The 19,370-nt window shown below is 39.5% G+C and overlaps 1 protein-coding gene across 1 annotated transcript in view; it reads right to left on the bottom strand.

The window, feature by feature from the left end:
* Positions 1-10,381: 10,381 nt before the first annotated feature.
* The window catches only part of brinp3a.2 (BMP/retinoic acid inducible neural specific 3a, tandem duplicate 2), a 37,052-nt gene continuing 28,063 nt past the window's right edge, over positions 10,382-19,370 (bottom strand). Inside the window, exons 5-9 of the mRNA XM_088313920.1 lie at positions 17,741-17,846; positions 16,923-17,159; positions 15,293-15,515; positions 12,132-12,474; positions 10,382-11,653 (exon numbers count right to left, since the gene is read on the bottom strand). Of these exons, the coding sequence (XP_088170046.1) occupies positions 10,883-11,653; positions 12,132-12,474; positions 15,293-15,515; positions 16,923-17,159; positions 17,741-17,846 (1,680 nt within the window). The 3' untranslated portion in view covers positions 10,382-10,882. The remainder of the gene's footprint in view (positions 11,654-12,131; positions 12,475-15,292; positions 15,516-16,922; positions 17,160-17,740; positions 17,847-19,370) is intronic.

Below are 19,370 nucleotides of genomic sequence, written 5' to 3'. Positions count from 1 at the left end.
ACAGACAACCTCCTCAAGGGGGCGCTATTCGCTCATGATGGGTACGGGCATGAAGTGGTCATGTTCTTGACTGCAGGATGTTCTTACCACCAATCAGATACTTCAAAAGCGTACAAAGCACCGTGATTGGCTGCCGTTTGTTTGTTGGTTCAAGTTCATTAAGCAAGCTGTTTGGTATGCATATTCTCCCTTTGATTGCCAAAGCATATCAACATGACGTTGCAAAGAGCTGCATGCTGTACATGACAAGTTGTACAACCGCGTCTCAAGTGCCCCTGATGCCTCGAATGATAATCTTGCCTGCACTAGAGTTTTTGTGGGAATTGATTTGGGTGCATGCATACTTGAAATGGGATGTTTTTTTTTTTGTAATCATCAAGCTCAAGAATGTCAAGGCTGCAACAAAATGACCTAATGCTTTTGTTTCCCTCAGAAAAAACGCTCTTTGCAAATAAGAGTGCACAGAAGATTCATCATTTCGAGTTGATCCATGAAGTCTTCATCTAGCGATTTCACCTGAAAGTATCGATCCAGCCAAGATGGCCGTTTTTCACTAACGAGTTTAATTTATATACTTTTTTCTCCATGCCCACCTGCTGGCCGCTGTCAGCCACCGTCGACCTACAGAGAGAGTTGACGCAACTTTAGTGTAGCTAAATGCCCAAAATATTACCAGTCGGGGTTTGTGTGCGCATTCATGCTCTTGTCCGCTTCAGTGTGTGTAAGTGGAGAATTTTCTACTTTCACAGGTTGGTGGACAAGATTAGTAATGTGCATTTGCATTTTGGTGGCCGTTTTAGACAACAGAACTGACAATTTGAGCAATTTTACCTCGCTTGCCTCCCTACTGTGACATAGACGCTAAAACCGGAAAAAAATAACAAGCTGAGCTCCAAAAGGAGACGTGCCGATTTATCCAATAATAAAAATTAAATCATTCCTGTCTTTTTTGAGGGGGGTGACGGGGCATTTTAGTATCTTAGTACTGATGTCATTTTTACATAAAAGGTATTGTATAAGTGTCAAGTGTGAACGTCAATCAAGCATCCCTTTAACCCTCACAGTGTGTGTGTGTGGGGGGGCAATATTTTAAGGTGGTGGTGGTATAATACCATTTTGTTATCAGTAAGTGGAAAAACATTACCATACGCAAGAAAGAAAAACAGAAAAATATCCCTTAAGAAAGAAAATATGAAAAGTGTTCCAACAGCATTAATACCTTGAAATTCTATGTGGTGCTTTTTATTGTTTGCTCCTGTGCATGTTTGTGATAAGACCTGCAAGTACTGATATAGACCGTGCTGCCCGTGGTCTTATATATTTCATTTTAACACGTCAGTGGCGGTAAGCCTCCAATCAAAGCATTTGTCCACAAGGGATAGCTCCTTGTAAGGAAGCATAATCAGGGCGATGCTGGCTAAAACTGCATCCAAGTTTCGATTTGGAAAATATTTCATGTCAACAATTCAGATTAAAGGCGTATAAAATGATATCGACTCATTTTTACAATACAGCGACTTGGCATCACTGTTGGTGCCATTGAAAAGTGCAATCTACGCTTTGTCACGTGTCCTTGGGTGTCTTGGAAGACAAACCACATATAAACAACATGTTATTATAATTGCAGTTAATTGACTTACATCCTCAGGTAGGTTTTCATTCAAACACATATCCCAATATTTTGTTCAATAGATTTTTGACAACTGTAAAAGCTACTTTATTTACAAAATAGGCCTCACGCTGTTCTAATTGACAGTACACTGTCAGAGGACATTGGTTGTACGCGATGACAGATTTTGTTACTCAGACATCAGAGGCCATAAGACATTTGCCAATACTCACAGACACATTATTTTGTCATTGCGGCAAGTTAATTTTTTATGTGTGTCACTTCAGGATATATGCTTAATGGGAAGGAAAGTAAAGATAAAAGAAGGTGATGAATGGAATAATAGAATGAGAGTGAGGTGTGGTGTTACCGTCGCTTGGAGAAGAATAGCTGGGAATAGAGGTACAAAGAGTATTTCTAATCACACCAACCTGGAACGGAGTCAACACTGAAATCAGTTGTGCTTAACTTTGACAGAGTATCAATGTGGATAATATCTTTCTGTCAAATGTGTTTTTTGCCTTTACCGGGAAGGATTGCAAGATAATGTGCTTGTTGATTTCTCTTCTAATGTATAAGACGGCCATAATTTTGCAATTCCCACCTTGGGACAGATTATTTCAAGAGCTGTCAAAATCATGTGATCATCCATAATTGTAAAACTAACAGGGGTAGAAAATATGTAATAACAGATGTGAGCGAAAAGCAACCTGACAAAGATTAGTAGGACCTTCCGCTGCAATAAGACACCCATTGAAATAATTGATCATTTTCTGTAAAAGAGTGGAATGGGACTTGCATGCAAAACAGATGGGACGATGGGAATTTCAAGCAGTTTTAAAGGCTTGGACAACGGTGGAATGGTGGTACGCTTCTATTCAAGAAAAAAAAAAAAACACACACAATAGCCACGATTAATTTCAGACATGCATGAATGAAAAGGTACAGAAAATTAAATGCTCACAAATAAATGTGGGGAAAAAAAATGAAAAATTAATGGCAAACCCCTTTTTTATATTTAGTTGCACAGCATTTAGGGGCAATCACTGCAACAAAGCAATATATGTAACTTTCAGTGACATTTCTGAACCTGTCTTACTGTCAACAGGCCAAACTGGCTTGACTTGATGTTGCTACACATCAAAGTGGATGTGGCAGCATCTTTCTACAAAGTGCACAAAGTTAATGCAATTTACTAAAGCATTTTGGGATAATGTCAAAAATCACAGGGCACATATAGACAAACAATAATACACACAATTACACTTAGGGAGAATTTGGAGTGTACAGTTAACCTGCCATGCATGATTTAGGAATGTGGGTAGAAACCGGATTCCCCGGAGAGCAGGGATGAGGAGAACATGCAAACTCCACTCAGGAAGGCCGGTATTGGAATTGAACCCCGAACCGCCGAACTGTGAGGCCGGCGTGCTGAACAGTAGGCCAAAGTAAAAAAAAACAATATATGTATATATATCGGGGTTTGAGGGCCGACAATTTTTATGAATAACGGCAGAGGGTCGAGGGGACTTATGGACAAAAAAGGGTCAAGTGCCCACCTGTGAAGAACACACAATAATCATCCATCTTTCAAATCTTTTCATGGATTTTTCCTCTCAATCGACAATGCACAAATGACACGCGGCAAAAAATTTTTTGGAGCTGGTTTATTTTATTCAATCCACACAACCTGCGCTGGCGTTCCAATTCATTGATGTTGCAATCATGAACAAAAGCGGAATGATTCAAATGTAATTACTGTTGTTTACCTATAAACAACTAATCCGTTTTCTTTATTCATTAAGAGGTGCAAAAATTGTGTCCTGAGCGGCTTAATTTATGCACACATAGGTTAGAAACGCACTCTAACATTGATTTTAATAAAGTGAATTTGGAAAATGTGATTTGAGGATCAAATAATTCATGAATAATGCTCTCTTTTCTCCCAAGTGCCTGGGTCTGGTGAGAGAACACGTCACAGCAAAATATTGCCTCGTAAGAGATACACTGGAAAGCCCAGCGAGAGGACACCTAAAGCAATTCGTTGGTAATTGATGTTGCTGCTTAAAATGAGGCACCAGGACCAGGCTGATTAGTTTAGGTTTTTTTTTTGGTTTTTTTTTTCCTTCATGCTGTAAAGTCTCACCTTCATCAGGCAGTCACTCACTGGGTGGAATGACAGTTTCACATTCAATTATCCTATTAAGCCTGATTGCATTTTGTGGGCCCCGCTTGCCATGTTTCTCGGCTCTCAATACTTGTCCCATCTAGAAGTTGCTTGCCGTTGAACTCGCTTAACTTCAAATTGTGGTGATTGACAGTCACTTGCATTTATGGACTGTGTGAACTCAAACACAAGTAAATCTCCCTGCCTGTTCTTGTTAAATATTGAATGCTATCTATAATTAAAGTGATATGAATATGTAAAAGTAATTACATTTCTTTCTCCTCATCTCTCCTGTTTCCTGATTTGCTCCCATGTGTCACTGGGGACTCAATGCAAATGCAGCGGATATATGTTTATGCATGTGACCGATTTATTTGTCGAGCAGTTTTGTGCACTGGTATTGCCATCGCTGCATTGCCTAATGAATGTATATACAGTTATTATTACCGATATTGTAAGTGTAGTCTCTGCCTTGAACAACACATTTCAAGGCCCACGTACAATATACGATATGTCGTTATACTGAGTATATTCTAATAGAATTTAAAAATAAATTAAGCATGTACATTTATTTATTCAATCTAGTTACATTTTATTTACATGGTGGCAACCCCAAACGTAATTTGTCTCAGAGCACTTTACATTTGGAGCAGCTCTGGTATCATGCTCGAACCCGGTGGTCCCCAAACACCTGGTCCACTTGCTATAGAGCCGCATATGTTCCAAAACGTTAACCCAATAGAGCAATCGTGGGCAAACTATGGCCCGGGGGCCACATGCGGCCCTTTAAACCTTTTAATCGGGCCCGCCGAACTTGGAAAAAAATTAAATGAATAAACCTTGTTAATGTTTTATTTTTCTAAATATTGTGGTTTTTCAAAGACATATATTGTTGTAATGCTTTTGTTCACTTTCATTTGAAATTAAATGCATTTTTTTCTCCGATGAGGCGAGGTTACCAAAACACTCCATCCATCTCCTCCTGGCCCCTCTGTCAAATTTTAGAACCCATTGTGGCCCGCCAATCAAAAAGTTTGCCCAACCCTGCAGTAGAGCATGCATTTTACCTAATGAAGTGGAGGCAGAAGAGGGAAACTCCCAGGAACAAACAAAAACCTGAAAAAGGCTGCAGTGAAGACCTTGAGAAGCATTTCCACAGTGCCCGCGCTCCAAACGCCCGTTGATCAACTAATCAATAATAGATTAACGTGCATGTTGAAGGGACATTTTGTATAACAGATGCCAGCCTCAGTTGTACCTTCCATCGCAGATAAAAGACAATTTGGACATACCGGTGGCCAAGAGTTTAACCTCAGAGGCTAGTGCTGGTTTTGTTTTGTTTCGGCATTGTCAGGTTTGCACTTTGACTGTCAGGAATTTCATGCAAATGATGTACACCGCTTAGATGGGGCTAAAAAAGTCGACTTCCATCCCACAATAGCGCACAAATGCGCAAACACCCCGTTATGGCCAATTCTACCGGTGCAAAGTCTGACAAAATATCCAAAGAAAAAAGACAGTTAGAGAGCACTTTTCGCTACACATACGCCCGGAACGAAAATAGAGACGGTGGACGTCATTTCACTAATTAAACAACTTTTGAAGATACATGATTACATTTGAGCTTTTTAAATGCTTCATAAAAAATGGGATGATTACATTTTTAGTATCTTTTTTTTTTTTTTTACTGTTTTATAAATGCATTTTCCATTTCACTTCAAAACTTGGACTTTTTTGTGCAGATCATTTAAATAAAATTCTGATTAAAATAACATTTAAATTTGAGGATGTAATGAAATGGAATAGGTTAAAAAAAATCGCTAAGGGGCCTTTCAAGGCACTGTTTCTGATGTTTAACTGTAGTAAAGGAGGGTTGGTGAAGGAAATGAGTGTGAGTCCAAATAAGGCAATGTGTCACGCTTGACATTCCAGGTAGAGAAGCGGAGATCGTCGTGGAGACGTCGATAGTGATGTGAAAACAAAATGGCATGACTGTTCGGAACATGGGTCAATATAGCTTTCATTTTACACATTCACAAGCCAATGTTGCATTGCTCGCTAATGAAAGGAGTTCATCTGGCACACCGGGTTATTTATTTATTTATTTTTTTAAAGTACATCATAGCAAAAAATTAGGATTGATTTGTCCTCATATAATCAGCAAGCAAAAACTATCATTAACATATTAATGCTGATACGATCATGGGGAGAGAACGCTCGAATGTCAGGAGAGTTATTTTTGTTTTTATAATCGTTGTATCCTCAGTGCTGATATTGATCTAAGTGCAGATCCTTTTGTTCTCTGAAGTAATAAAGAAGCCTATTGATTTATCGGTGGGCGACACTCACCTTTTGCTTCATCCTGGTCTGCTTTGTTCCACTATCTGGACCCCTGAGACCTGGACAAAAGTTTGCCTTCGACTGTGCCGCTGCTTAAAGCACATCCATATAATACGTGTCATTAATCAGAGATTCCTGCAGAAATATTGATTGGGATGAGTATATTTATCTTGATTGTTCATTGTCTGCACTGGGGGTGTTATCTTTGTGCATTCATATTAATGTGCATTTTCTTATAGTTCAATTGTATCAGCAACATTTCTTCTTGAATGGTCATAATGGGCTGTGAGCATTCACGATTACAATATTAACGAGAGCAGGAAAAAAAAAACATCATGACAAATGTGAGAGAAAAATCATCCATCAGTCTTAAATATGGAAAGTTTATAAAAGAACTAATTAGCAATTGAACTTGGCACGTGGGCGGTAATATGTAAATTTGTTCGAACTGGTATCCCAGACTGTCCAAATGAACGGTGATTTAAAGTGTAAAAATATACTGATACTGATATACGGATATAGGGCTGCTTTCATTGATACTTTCCACGTCTGCTCGCTGCAACACACCTGATTTAAATAATCAGGGTCGTTATCCAGCTTCTACAGACCTTGCTGATTATCTGATCATTTGAATCTGGTGTGTTGCATCAGGAAGAGATGGAAAACATCCAAGGAACCAGCCCTCGAGCAACAGGATAGAAGACCCCTGCTCCAAATCCCTGGGAGCACCGTCAGCATTGCTTGGACCTCATCTGCTCTCGCTCTCCTCTTTCTTGTGCCATCCCACTGGTCATGCTCCCGTACCCATTTGCACTCTTCATCTGGATTAAGATCCAAATCCAAATTTGTGTCATTATTATTATTATTATAATTATTATTATTATATAAACATAACAAAAGAGTAATGGCTCCGGTCAGGGAAAATCCTGAGCAGAGCTCTCAACCAGTCTCAGTTTCTGATGCTAGCCTTTGATGCCAGTTCACTGCGACTTTGATTATTGCAGAGGATTCAATTTTCAACAATCATGAATCCTTTCATGCTATTTCAGTCTGTACTTTTCAGATTTGTCCAAAGTACATAATTGGTCTATTATGCGGCAGGATATTAGCCATTATGTTCACATATCAAACTTAATAATATTTCATTTTATAACTGGAAAAAGAAGAATTCTGATTCCTTTTGACAATCAAGATTATCCAGACAATCCTTCCTCTGACAGATCTGTCACTGAATATTAAGTGAAATTTTGTATTTCAGCCATTGAAAGACAGTTTTCAGTACTTGTACATTGGCTGCACCGGTATAAGGAAGATGCTGGTGAACATATTTGTGCCACTAGAAACTGAATCTGAATTTTTTTTATTTGAACGTGAATTGCTTAATTTGAATATTTGAATTGAAAATTTTAATTTTAATTACATAAATTGTAAATTTATTGTTTTTTTGGAATGTGAATTTTGTGACCTTTGTTAATTTTTTATAAGGAACTGTATCCCAGTAAACTTGAAAATTAAGTTAAAACTGTAAAATTCATTTTTTTAATTCCTCAAAAAAAAATGCACCTCACTAAAAATTCACTACTGCATATGCTCACATTCAATTCACCGAGTAAAAATTCAAAGGTCAGTGACAGGCATACGGGAACTTTAGGGTGCCTCTAGGATGAGCAATGGATTCCAGGTACATAGATCTCCTCTTCGGCCAATCAGCACCTTCGTTTTGGAGGCCGTTAACTGCGTCCGCACAGCCGCCATCCTCAGACGTGTGACTTTAATTGTGGTTTCGCAGGACCAAAATCGACCTCTGGAGGGCGCCAAGCGTCGGACACTAGCAAGGCTGGTTGCTGATTTGTTCACCACAAATTTCTCTTGCGTATCTTATATTTTAAAATATATCTTATATTCCGAGCAATGGCGCAGTTTACGGCCCTCAAAAACGAAGGTGTTGTTTGAGACTCGAAACGTATTCTTACGTAGCAACACGTCTTCGAGGTAGCACTGGCAAAAGGCGGTGGTACTAGCTTGTCCATGAAATTGGCAATAGTCATTAAGTCTCTCATTTTAAGGATGGATTGTCATTGTCTAAATAGTAATCATGTAATGCATTGTACATCATAATGAGCATACATTTTTATTTACATACTACAGTGGTGTTATTGCGCTGCAATACAAATTCTGTTGAAATTATTCAACGCAAAAATTAAATGCCACATCATGCTCAATAGGGTTCAACAAAATTCATGGCAAAGTTGATTTATGGCAAACGGGGTGTTATTTTCAGTCTTAAATGCCATTTATTGGCGGACTTTTAAAGGTCAGAACTACTCTTATCAAACAGAGCTTTTTGCCTTCCACTTACAGACCATAATGGATGCTGTGTGGGGTGGCATCCAACATGCAAGTAAAAGGCTCAAAAAGCAATGAATCATGGCTAGCGGCTTTTGCAACAATTGTCGGTTTATTGAAAAATCATGATTCTGTGTTTTTGGGTTGGGAATGAGCCAAATGTGCGCCCCCTCAACAGATCAATAATTTAATGGTTTCCCTTACATGGTAATACAAGTTTAACCTTGCTAAGGTTTGTCAGTCGACTATCAGGTATTTGGCATGACTATATTCAGGAAAGAAAACATCATTCATTGGAAATTTAGTTATTTGGTATGAGGCAGGAAAAATGATGTGTTGACTTTTGACATTCATAAATGCACATAATGTGTTAATCTAAAGTGTTTCCTTGGTGTCTGCATACTTGCAGACCGGTGATTTTATCTTCAGTGCAGAGGAAAACAATTTTGAGTCAGCCACCAAAAAATGCCCATGTCCATATGCTTCATTTCCTATTTAAATACCGAATGATTAAATCAATTCAAAGAGCATTCAATTTCAGTCAGCATAATTGTATTAATTCCACTTTCTACTGGAACTGTGTTGGTTGTGCACAAGTCTGCAGTAACTCGAATTGACCGAATCAGAAATTTGGGATTCGAGTGAGAACGGGTCACAGTATAATTGTCGTTCGAGAGGAAGTTTAGATGGCAATTATCTACGAGTGACATAGTGAGGATGTGGGGAGTGCACATACATGAAAGCGATGTACGCTCTACATTCAAGTGGATCCCTAGAAGTATTCACGTGTGTGTATGGGAATATTTGGCCAGACAAATGAGCATTAAATTCAACTGTAGAGCAGTTACACTTTAACTCACAGCAAGGCAGTGTATCCAAGCATACTTGGACGCCAGACCTGAGCAATGAACTAGCTTAGCGCTAGCTACGACGAAGCTAATACAACACAAAAGGGCTGGCTTTAAAATGGGATCAAAGGAAAAAAAACATCCCAATGTTTGTTGTTGTACAGGGTGGGAGAAGATATTTTAAACTAAAAATGTAAAATCTTTCTATGGGTTGATGCACTGTGTCAACACGCTGGTATACGCCAATATGATGGAATGAGCTAAATGAATATGGCTTTGGAAAACATAACATATAGTGAAGATAAAGTGTTATTTAACTTCTCTCCTTTTACCATTTAATATATTGATCAAATTGGATTTTTCATTTGTTGGACTATGATGTGTTTTTTTTTTTTGGGGGGGGGGGGGAGTGTAATGAGTAACCCATTCAAGTTGATTTAGGACTCATTGGTTAATGTAGAAAAAATAGCCAATGTGGATTTGGAGTGCTCTCGCTGTAGCAAAGGCTGTCTTGGGGCTGGAAGGTTTTAAGTTCTTCTTTCCTTTCAAGAATGTCCCAGAGCCATATACTGAACACTTAGTAGAGCCTTTTCATGCATCATTAGTGTGTGAACAAGCCACTGACTTTCCTACCATGGAAACACACAGTGACGTTATTCCTGCTCCTTGATCTTGTCTTCCTGCCCGAGGGTCTACCATTTTGCCTGCAACACCACAAAAACCTTGAGTCTATGACAGAGTGTGTTGTTCCTGGCCCCGCAGTTGCATTGGCACATTTCCGGTCAACTGGGCTTTTTTCTGAAGCGGGTTTACACTGCCGTGATGCATGTTCAAACCGTGCCACTCGCGCAAGATACCGAAGATGATGCACGGTGAGCCAAGAGTTGACCACCGGTTGTCATGGTGATGAGTAAGAAGAAGAATCAGTGGGTGAAGATTGTGAGGCTGTGCATATGTATTCGACCAGCCTGGAAAAACAACCAAAACTCCATACGCATGCATTTTGGAGTGACATATTAAATGGGATGATGAGAGAGATAAATAGTTAGGAAAAACAATCCACCAGCTGGAATCTGTTACATGTGTTTTAATATCAATTTATCTACAAAATATTGACACCTCTGCATTCTGGGGTTCATGGCAATTGCACTGTTTACTGAAGCAAAGGGACATATAAAAAAATACAAACAAAGGGATTGCAACATTTTACCATGAATCAATTTTGTTCATTCACTGGTTTTGGTGCTTATGGTAAAACTGAGCAGTTTTAGAGAGAACGGTTCAGTCTGCCTATGATTTCTGGCATCAGTATTTCTACTGCGGTGTACTGTACTTATACTGTGGGTTCCTTCACCAATACACACCACCCTTGCTATCCCCATGATGGTCGTCTCCAGAGTTGTTTACAGAGTACATTCTGCAGCTGCCCTCAGTTAGTCCACTCATAATTAAACACACCACATGGTCATCTGTTCAAAGTGGGAACATAAGTAAACAAAATTACCACAAATGGTGTGTCCAAGAAAGTCCATATCATATTCAGGTGACAGTTTAAAAAGCTTCAAGCAGCTGTTAACTGCAAAGCTTAGTGGTTTCATAATCCATTGAATTGGGCAGACGGGCACTGAAGGCCTCCAAGGAGGCATGAATGCGAGCGACCTCACTGGCAGTCAGTTTCAGTCGGTGCCGGAGAAGACAAGCAAACAAGTCCAACCTCGGTTGACCTTGCGGCGATAGCAGGTTTACCCGATCACGTATTTCCAAGAGCTGCAGCATAGCCGTGTCCTGGGAGCCTTGGGTATAAGGGTAGTCCAATTGCAGAATCAGGTCCCGTATAGCTTCTGGGTCAAAGTGCATACTGTAACCAAAAACCTGGATGCTGTTGATTTTCATGTAGCCCAGATTACGTCCGGGATCTGTCATCTCTAAAGGTTCATAATATACAGTTTCATTGACTCCATTTGGTGTCGTTATCCTGCTCCGCAGGTACACGTGGATTGTTTCAAAGAATGTCTTCCACTTGTTACCAAGTGTCAAAGTCCAATTATAACACTCAAAGGGCAGGTCGAGCTTGGTGGCCTGCCAGTCAGGAAAGTTGTTCTCATTGACGGGAATATACCAGCTCTCTGAATGGCTCCCGCCAAACGGATTGATGTAGAGCGTAAGAGCAGGCTCCAATGTGCTGTTCTTTGTAAGGCAAACCTGAAGAGAGATTCCGAGCAGCATGTGGACCATGTTGGATTTGTACTTGTTACTTTTCAGGGTCAGCAGCATCCTCTTCCTCCAGGACGGGTCAAACCAGCTATTAAGACGCATGTCATTGCTGATGAAAATGGCGTGGACCTGATAAGGAAAATGAACACGTCATTGTCATCCATACAGGTTTTGCATTTAAAGAAAAATACGGCATTAAAGGGAATTAACATTATTTTTGTCACCCCAAGAAAACAAAAGACCAGATTGTGTACCCGAGCCAGCATTGATTGAATTCTTTACGTTCCCTAGTTGTGGGTGTTATGCTATATAAGATCCGAGTATTTGCCTCTTATATAGTTCACTGTGTTGTTTCCGGTCCCAAAACTTGAGTATTCTTCTGAAAAATTAACATGCCAACTTTGTTCAATCAAACTAAACCTGAAGATACTGCATCTGAATCCATAAATCCAAATATTCCAGTCAGGTACTTCATATTGAACATGACTGAAATAAAATTCTCAAACCTCCAGATGGTCAATTGATTGATTATCTGCAATTTATATCACGGAATATATTTTTATTTTGAGTAAAAATGAGTAAACGGCTTATAAATTTTTGAAAATACCTCAAGTCTGCGATCAGCTCTCTGTAGAAGGTAGCCCAGTTCCAAATCTTGGAGGTCTGTCTCAAAGCCCAGATAGTTTTCTGTGGAATCTGCCACCACTGGCTTACAGACCCCCTGTATGAGGGCGAAACCGTGGTTGCAGGCCCCACATCGGGTGTGGTTGTCTGGTGCGCACTCCGCACAAGCTGAGCCTTCGCCAACAGCGCAGGGCGGAGGGAGCTGACAGGGGATGTGTTCATATCGACAGCTGCAGCTGTGGAGCTCCTCGGAGAATGTACCAAGCTGGTTGTTCTCGGAACAATACAAGAGAGACTGCAAATGACTCAGCCAGTAAGACTGAGACCTGCAGGAGGGAATGCAGGGAAAGAGACAAAGAACACACTTTATCATTCTAGTTTTGCAGCAGTGACATGCTCGGCACATTAACATATTCAAAAGCTTAGAGTGAAAGCACCAAATAGCACTTCTTTAGTTCTGAACCTCATATATTAAAAATTATCTTTTCTCAAGACGGTTTCTACAGGATATGCCAAGATCAAGTCATATTTATTGCTATGGAAAAAAAAAACTTAATTTGACTGTTCTAAATGAGCCTGAACATGTCATGGGATCCATATGACATGCCGGCAAGGATGTGAACTTTAGTCTACCAAAACTAAGTAAAGTTTATCAATAAAACCTTGGGCAAATGTGGCATATTTTTTTTAAAACAGGTTTCGATGAGACGTGTTCATTTACTCTGCATACTTTTCAAAATAATAATATAATATGAAAATCACCAAAGCCTATCTTATAGATGAGCAAGGTCAAACGGTATAATTTCAAATCTTGCTTTCGACCAACAAATAATTCCATTATTAGGTGAATTGAATTTGCAGTTCTTGACCTTGGTAACTGCAGCGCGATCATCATGTTATGATTCATCATCAAGACCCATTAGTGTTACTAATGATATTGATTGAGTTGGGGGAAATAATACTGCCAGGGAGCTCAGCAAATCATTAATTCCATTTTTGTTGTTGTTGTAATAAAGCACACACCTGCTGATAAAATATGAGGAAAATAAACTACGTGAAAATTGTACTGAATTCTTAGTATTTGTTACTGTCATGTTAATGATACAGTTGGTTAAACATTAACAACATACACATCTAATAATTAGAACATGAAATTGAAAAACAATTGTAAAGGTTAAAAGGGAAGAAATAAGCATTTATTTGATTTGTGACAGAAGAATGCTCCAGGCATAAGATTTCTCTCTGTCTGCGTCGCTCTCTTTTACATCTTTCTTGACTGATTCCTTTATGCCTCATACCCTCGTTGCTTACTACAGAGCGGAAACTGCTGCTTTGTTTTTTAATCTTTTCCTTTCAGATTTGCTTCACTTTGAAGATGAGATGGCACTTTATTGTGGAATAAAATGTATGCTAATCCTGAAATGTTTGTGGGATGTGAGGCATCACTCCTCTTAAACCAGTCTTGTGTGGCAGTGGGAAGTAACATGAATATTAAAATGGGAAGAAAGCAAGAAATCACCAACTCTATGCAAACAAGGAATTTTTATTTCAGCTAAGAAATGCATGACCCCATTGACCCCTTTATACAATTAAATATATACTGTATTTGTAATTAAATTGTTTCTTTGCTCATCTGGGCAGTATCGCCTTCAAGCTTGAATCCTCTACCAGAGGCTTGGGAGCTTGATGGTTCTGCGCAGGATATTATCTGTTCCCAAAATAGCGCTCTTCTGCATGGTGATGTCGATGATGTTCCTGGTATTTGCTGGAGCCATCCCCTCAGCTTGGGTGCTATTGCTCCCAATACTCCGATCACGAGTGGCACCCTATTACCCTCCACAATTTATCAAGCTGTTCCTTCAGTCCATGTGTCCAACTTTTCCTGTTCCATTTTTCTGGGTGTTGCTAATATTCGGGAATGCGACATCTATCACAACTGCTGCATTCTGATATTAATCCACAAACACTATGTCGGGCTGGTTGGCTCTCACCAGTTTGTCTGACAAGATCTGGAAATTCCACAGGATCTTGGCCTGTTTATTCTCAACCGCTTTTTACCTGCCATCTTCAATCCAGGAACCCTAGTCCATATTTGGCACAAATATTCCAGTTAACGATTCCTGCTACTTGGTTCTGCCACTGATTATGCTTAGCTTTCCAGCATCTTACAACCTGCTTTATTTAATATATATGCTGCACCGTCTCTGGGGCTTCTTCGCATACTCCTGTGTCCTGTCTAATGTGATAGACATCTCTTGGGTTTAGGGCCTGTTCTTGTACTTCCGTAATCAGCGTCTCCGTGCTGTCTTTCAGTCCAGCCTTTTCCAGCCACTGGTTTGTTTTCTCAATTTCAGCCACTTTCATTGGCAGTCCATCTGGCTCCTTCTCCTCGGTGGGCTTCTGTTGCCTGACCCGATGAGTAAACCGACCGTCTCTCTGGGCCATCATCTTGATATATATACTTGGAGGCCTGATGTTTACCCCCGTGTTTCCGCAATGTATATAGCCTCATATATATATCCTTCCATCCATCTTCTGTACTGCTTCTCCTCACTAGGGTCGCGGGGGTGCTGGAGCCTATCCCAGCTATCTTCAGGCAGTAGGCGGGGGACACTCTGAACTGGTTGCCAGCCAATTGCAGGGCACACAGATACGAACAACCATCCACGCTCGCACTCATACCTAGGGGCAATTTAGAGTGTTCAATCGGCCTGCCATGCATGTTTTTGGAATGTGGGAGGAAACCGGAGTACCCGGAGGAAACCCACGCAGGCACGGGGAGAACATGCAAACTCCACACAGGAACGCCGGAGCCGGGATTGAACCCACGCCCGATGCTGTCTCTCACTCTGAGGCCATCGTGCTAACCAGTCAGCCACCGTGCCGCCCTCATATATATATATAAATATATATATATATATATATATATATATATATATATATATATATATATATATATATATATATATATATATATATATATATATATATATATATATATATATATATATATATATATATATATATATATATATATATATATATAGAAAGAGAGAGAGAGAGAGAGATGTATGTACACCCTAAGATTTCAAATTGAGGGTCACCGTGATATGGAAAAAACATCATCGTAATAATTTTGCTTACCTCTCTCTTGGTAAGCGAACTTGAGGCTGTCGGTGACATCGTTTACTCAAACTGAAGAGCTTGAAGATGACTCTCTCCGCACGCTTGGCAATAGCACGCATGTTATTCTCCAACTGCTCGTATCGCCCATGGAACAAAGTGTCGAGTGACCACAAGTGTTGGATGGTGGATACATTCAGGAAATGCTTTTGGGGAAGCCTCGCATAGAAGGTTTTGAATTCATCTGCAACAACAGAGACGGTATATTGAAGCACACGCACAATATAGATAAAGGTTACGGAAATATTGCCCTTCAGTTAATTTAATTAAATCCATCAAGGCTCGCGTCAAGACTACTTAGTTCCGCTTCAATTGTCAGACTCTACCATACCATTCTCTATGCCTCCAACGATGTGGGAGCATTTTGGGGAGTGTGACTGCGCCGTAGTGCGGCATGCAAGGTAAGAAGCATGCTTAATTGAGTTTGCTGAGGAGGAAGTTGAGTGGCTCAAGCGATACCTGACACCGATTCAAGAACAGAGCATCTCTAAAAATGCAGGTTGGACCCTCAAGGCTGCAGCATTTCATATTTCAATATGAACGTGACGGGGGGTATGATGACAATATTTTTAAGATTGATCAAAAATTTGTAACCTTCCCAACATGTTGATGTTAGTAAAGCTTAAACCAAAACTCTGAAACACTATAGAGAGAATGACTGTTCAGTGTAAAAAAAAAGCAGAATAATAAACATCCATACAGTTCTACGTGGAATGTGTGACTTGTGACACTTTACAGGAATGATTTAATTTAATATAATCGATTTATTTAATCGATTTTATTTAATATTTCGCAACATGAGGTCGGGTAACAATGGGCCAGATTAAAACAGCTGTTTAGCATTCAAGCAAACATTTTGGTGCTGCGTAGCAACCGCTGATTTTATGATCTGTCAGGACTGGTCTAGTGCTGATAACGGTGTCAGTATGGAAATCACTGATATCCTTTGCTGAAGGACATAATGACACCTTGGATGGTTGGATTCTGGGCATGCACCTGACCTCTCTTTATACCTGGCGATTAAAGCACAAACATTGAAAGTAATTGCACACGGGGATATTTCAGATGAGAGCTGGGGGAAAAAAATGACATCTATTTGATTTTGAGTAATAATCACCTACGCAGGATGACCGAGCACCGCAATAATAACCAAACATTATGCTAAGAGCCTCCATTCAAGCATTTCTCCATCGCAATATGAAAGTTCAGAGTAGAAATAAATGGGTTTTTATTGCTGATTAATCTCCTCCTGAAATACTGTAAACTACTTGAGGCAAAAGCTGTATTTTGCATCCCTGCTTGGTTATGATGTGTTTTGAATGTGTCCTACGCAAACATTGCACCCGGGAAAATAATTCAGAAGCATTTATATTATAGTTCACCTTTAAATTGCAGAACAAGGACTAACAAAGAACGGAAAATATGACACTGAAGGTGCAACACTTAAGGATTCATACTCAGTCCCTTTCATATGAATAATTTATATCTTGAAAGTTAGATTTTCCTCCAAGTGTCCATGACAAGGCATGAATATGAAGGCTAGATTGCACACGGAACCAAGAACTGATTATCCTCAAGAGGTCATTCTCACCTGATTCTTCAAAATCTTTGTAAAGCTGCCCCCACGTCTCTGTGATTCTTTCCAGGCTCTCCTCCATGGCTTGAATGTCCATATATGGACAGTTGCATTCTGGGAATTTGGCGTCACAGCTGCACCAGCAGTCATTGTCCTTGCAGACAAACTCCCCTTCTCCGTTGCAGGCTATGTAGCTTAGAGCCGCTTGAACAAAACCTTCTCGCAAGTAGTCGGGCAGGATGATTTGCAAACCTGCGAAAACAAGCTTGCTTTAGTCCAATTTGAAAGTCACTTTAGGTTTTGTGAGTTCTTCCGAGTACTCAGACTTAACGATGACGTGTAGTTGCTGGATGTGCATTTGTGGTGATGTAGTACTTAAACTATAAACAACATTAACAACGGTCATATTTTGTAGTCTATTAATTCTTTGTACTGTATGTGGTTTGATTTTTGTTGTAGTTTATGGGGCTTTTATGTAATATTGCCAAACACAGACCGTCATCTTGTAGGATGTCATGCGAGACTGTTCGCGAGATTGTTCGTCAGAACTCAATTTAGAGGGCAACGATCATTCTGTCTGTATTTCATTTTCCTTTGAATTTATTGTGGTAGATGAATGTGATGAGAAAAGAACAATGAACAACACATTCTGTGAGGTAAGTACATTTTTCCATACATTTTTCCATATTTGTATATATATATTTTTTTCTTCAACATGGAAGGCTCCACTGTGATTGCATTGTAGTACAAATATGCAAAATAATTCAGTAGAGGGGAAGGACATGAATATAAAAGCATCATAATCATGATAAATGTGGAAAAAGAAAACTAACCTTGCAGCTGGACCTTGTTTTCAGGGCTCTGGACCAGTACTGAGCTAACAGAGTCAAGGTTGTCATAGTTACTGCATCCAAGAGGACCAGTGCGAGTTTCAGTCACCTGGGCAACAAGAAAAAAAAAAAAAAACATGAAAATTTATCCCAGCATCTGATTAACAACCAAGTTAATACAACGCTGTTAGTCATTTGTATGCAATTAGTGGTTGGCTTTTCAAGCCATTTGCATCACAATTCTTGCATGAATATATTCAAACACATTCTCTTTTCCATAAACTACACACCAATAACTTAAAAGGGTGTTAAATGGGGACATGTGCTAGCTATGTTATATTGGCCACATAAAAAGTTTCACCTCATATGTCCTGTTTAAATATAGTATTATGTATCAGTTATAGCTGTGAATGTGCCGAAAAAAAATATGGACACGTTTAAGAAGTCAGTAAAAAGTATGTAAAAGGTGTTAACATAACAAATTGTTCCTTTTTTTGTCTTAATATCTGATTGAGGATGTTTCACTTGACCTTTGGCACAAAGCAGCTTCAACACAGCATCCTCTTTCACTTCATTAGCAAGCGGATGGCTTATTACTTATATGACATGATGTAGCGCACCTAAGCGATCGCCATTTTTCTTTCTTTGTGGCCTGCGACACCGTACTTTGTTCAGCCACTTGTCCTAATCATGCTTGTCATTTGCCACTTGGTGTAATATGACGGATGGAACGAGGTCCAACAAAGGGAGTCAGTCGATCTGTAACAATCATAATTTGCTGAAGACCTTTTAGATTCAAACGAGTCACCACAGGCCACACAACAGGAACACCACATGCGTGGGGTTTGCTAATCAAAGGCAAGCGCAATACAAGGTATTCACGAGGGAAAAGAAAAGGTGGTTGCGGGGGGAAAAAAAAAATGCATAATTTGACTGCAATTCTTCTCCAATAATATTTCTATCACATCATAAATCCCCTGCTTCTTTCATGACAAATTTTATTGCTGACATCAATGTGAGGAAATGAGATACAGCACTGGCATTCAGAGTCCATGAATATTGAAAGCACAAAAGGTATTATTTGATAAGCCATATGATATAGCATATGGCAAAAAAAAAAGAGTGATGAGCAGAGCATTCAATTTCCGGTTTTGCATCGCAGCTGCTATTAAATTAGGAATACGAGAGACAACATTATTGGCTAAATGTATTGAAACACAGAGCGGCTTGGAAGTATGAAGACGGTGGGCAATTGCCTCTTTCTGCGCTGTATTCTTATCAAAATTCAAAAAGTTGTCGTCTCAGTCATTGAAATAAACGTGAACAATGGATGCAGAGCAACTCGAAGAAGTGACGAGAAAAATTAGAATGAAAGAAAATTATTTTCGAGAGAGAGAGAGACATCTACACCAGTAATAGGTGATCTTGCTTCATATTAAATCTTAAAACAAATTAAATAAGCTCCATTTTTAAATTTCCAGACGTTTCATGTTATTGTTGTGAATCACTGAAGTGATTGTCAAGTTTGCTTCTCCTCACTCCAAGTGTGTTCAAGAGGTATGGATCCAGCCTAAAGAGCACCTCAGTTATGTTTACTGGAGAAAAGGTCAGCCAATTGACTGATGATTACGAG

This window comes from Idiotropiscis lumnitzeri, chromosome 13 (assembly GCF_059441095.1).
Source record: "Idiotropiscis lumnitzeri isolate Australia: NSW breed Sydney's pygmy pipehorse chromosome 13, RoL_Ilum_1.0, whole genome shotgun sequence".
Lineage (NCBI taxonomy): Eukaryota > Metazoa > Chordata > Actinopteri > Syngnathiformes > Syngnathidae > Idiotropiscis > Idiotropiscis lumnitzeri.
This window is presented reverse-complemented; position numbering and strand designations above follow the sequence as displayed.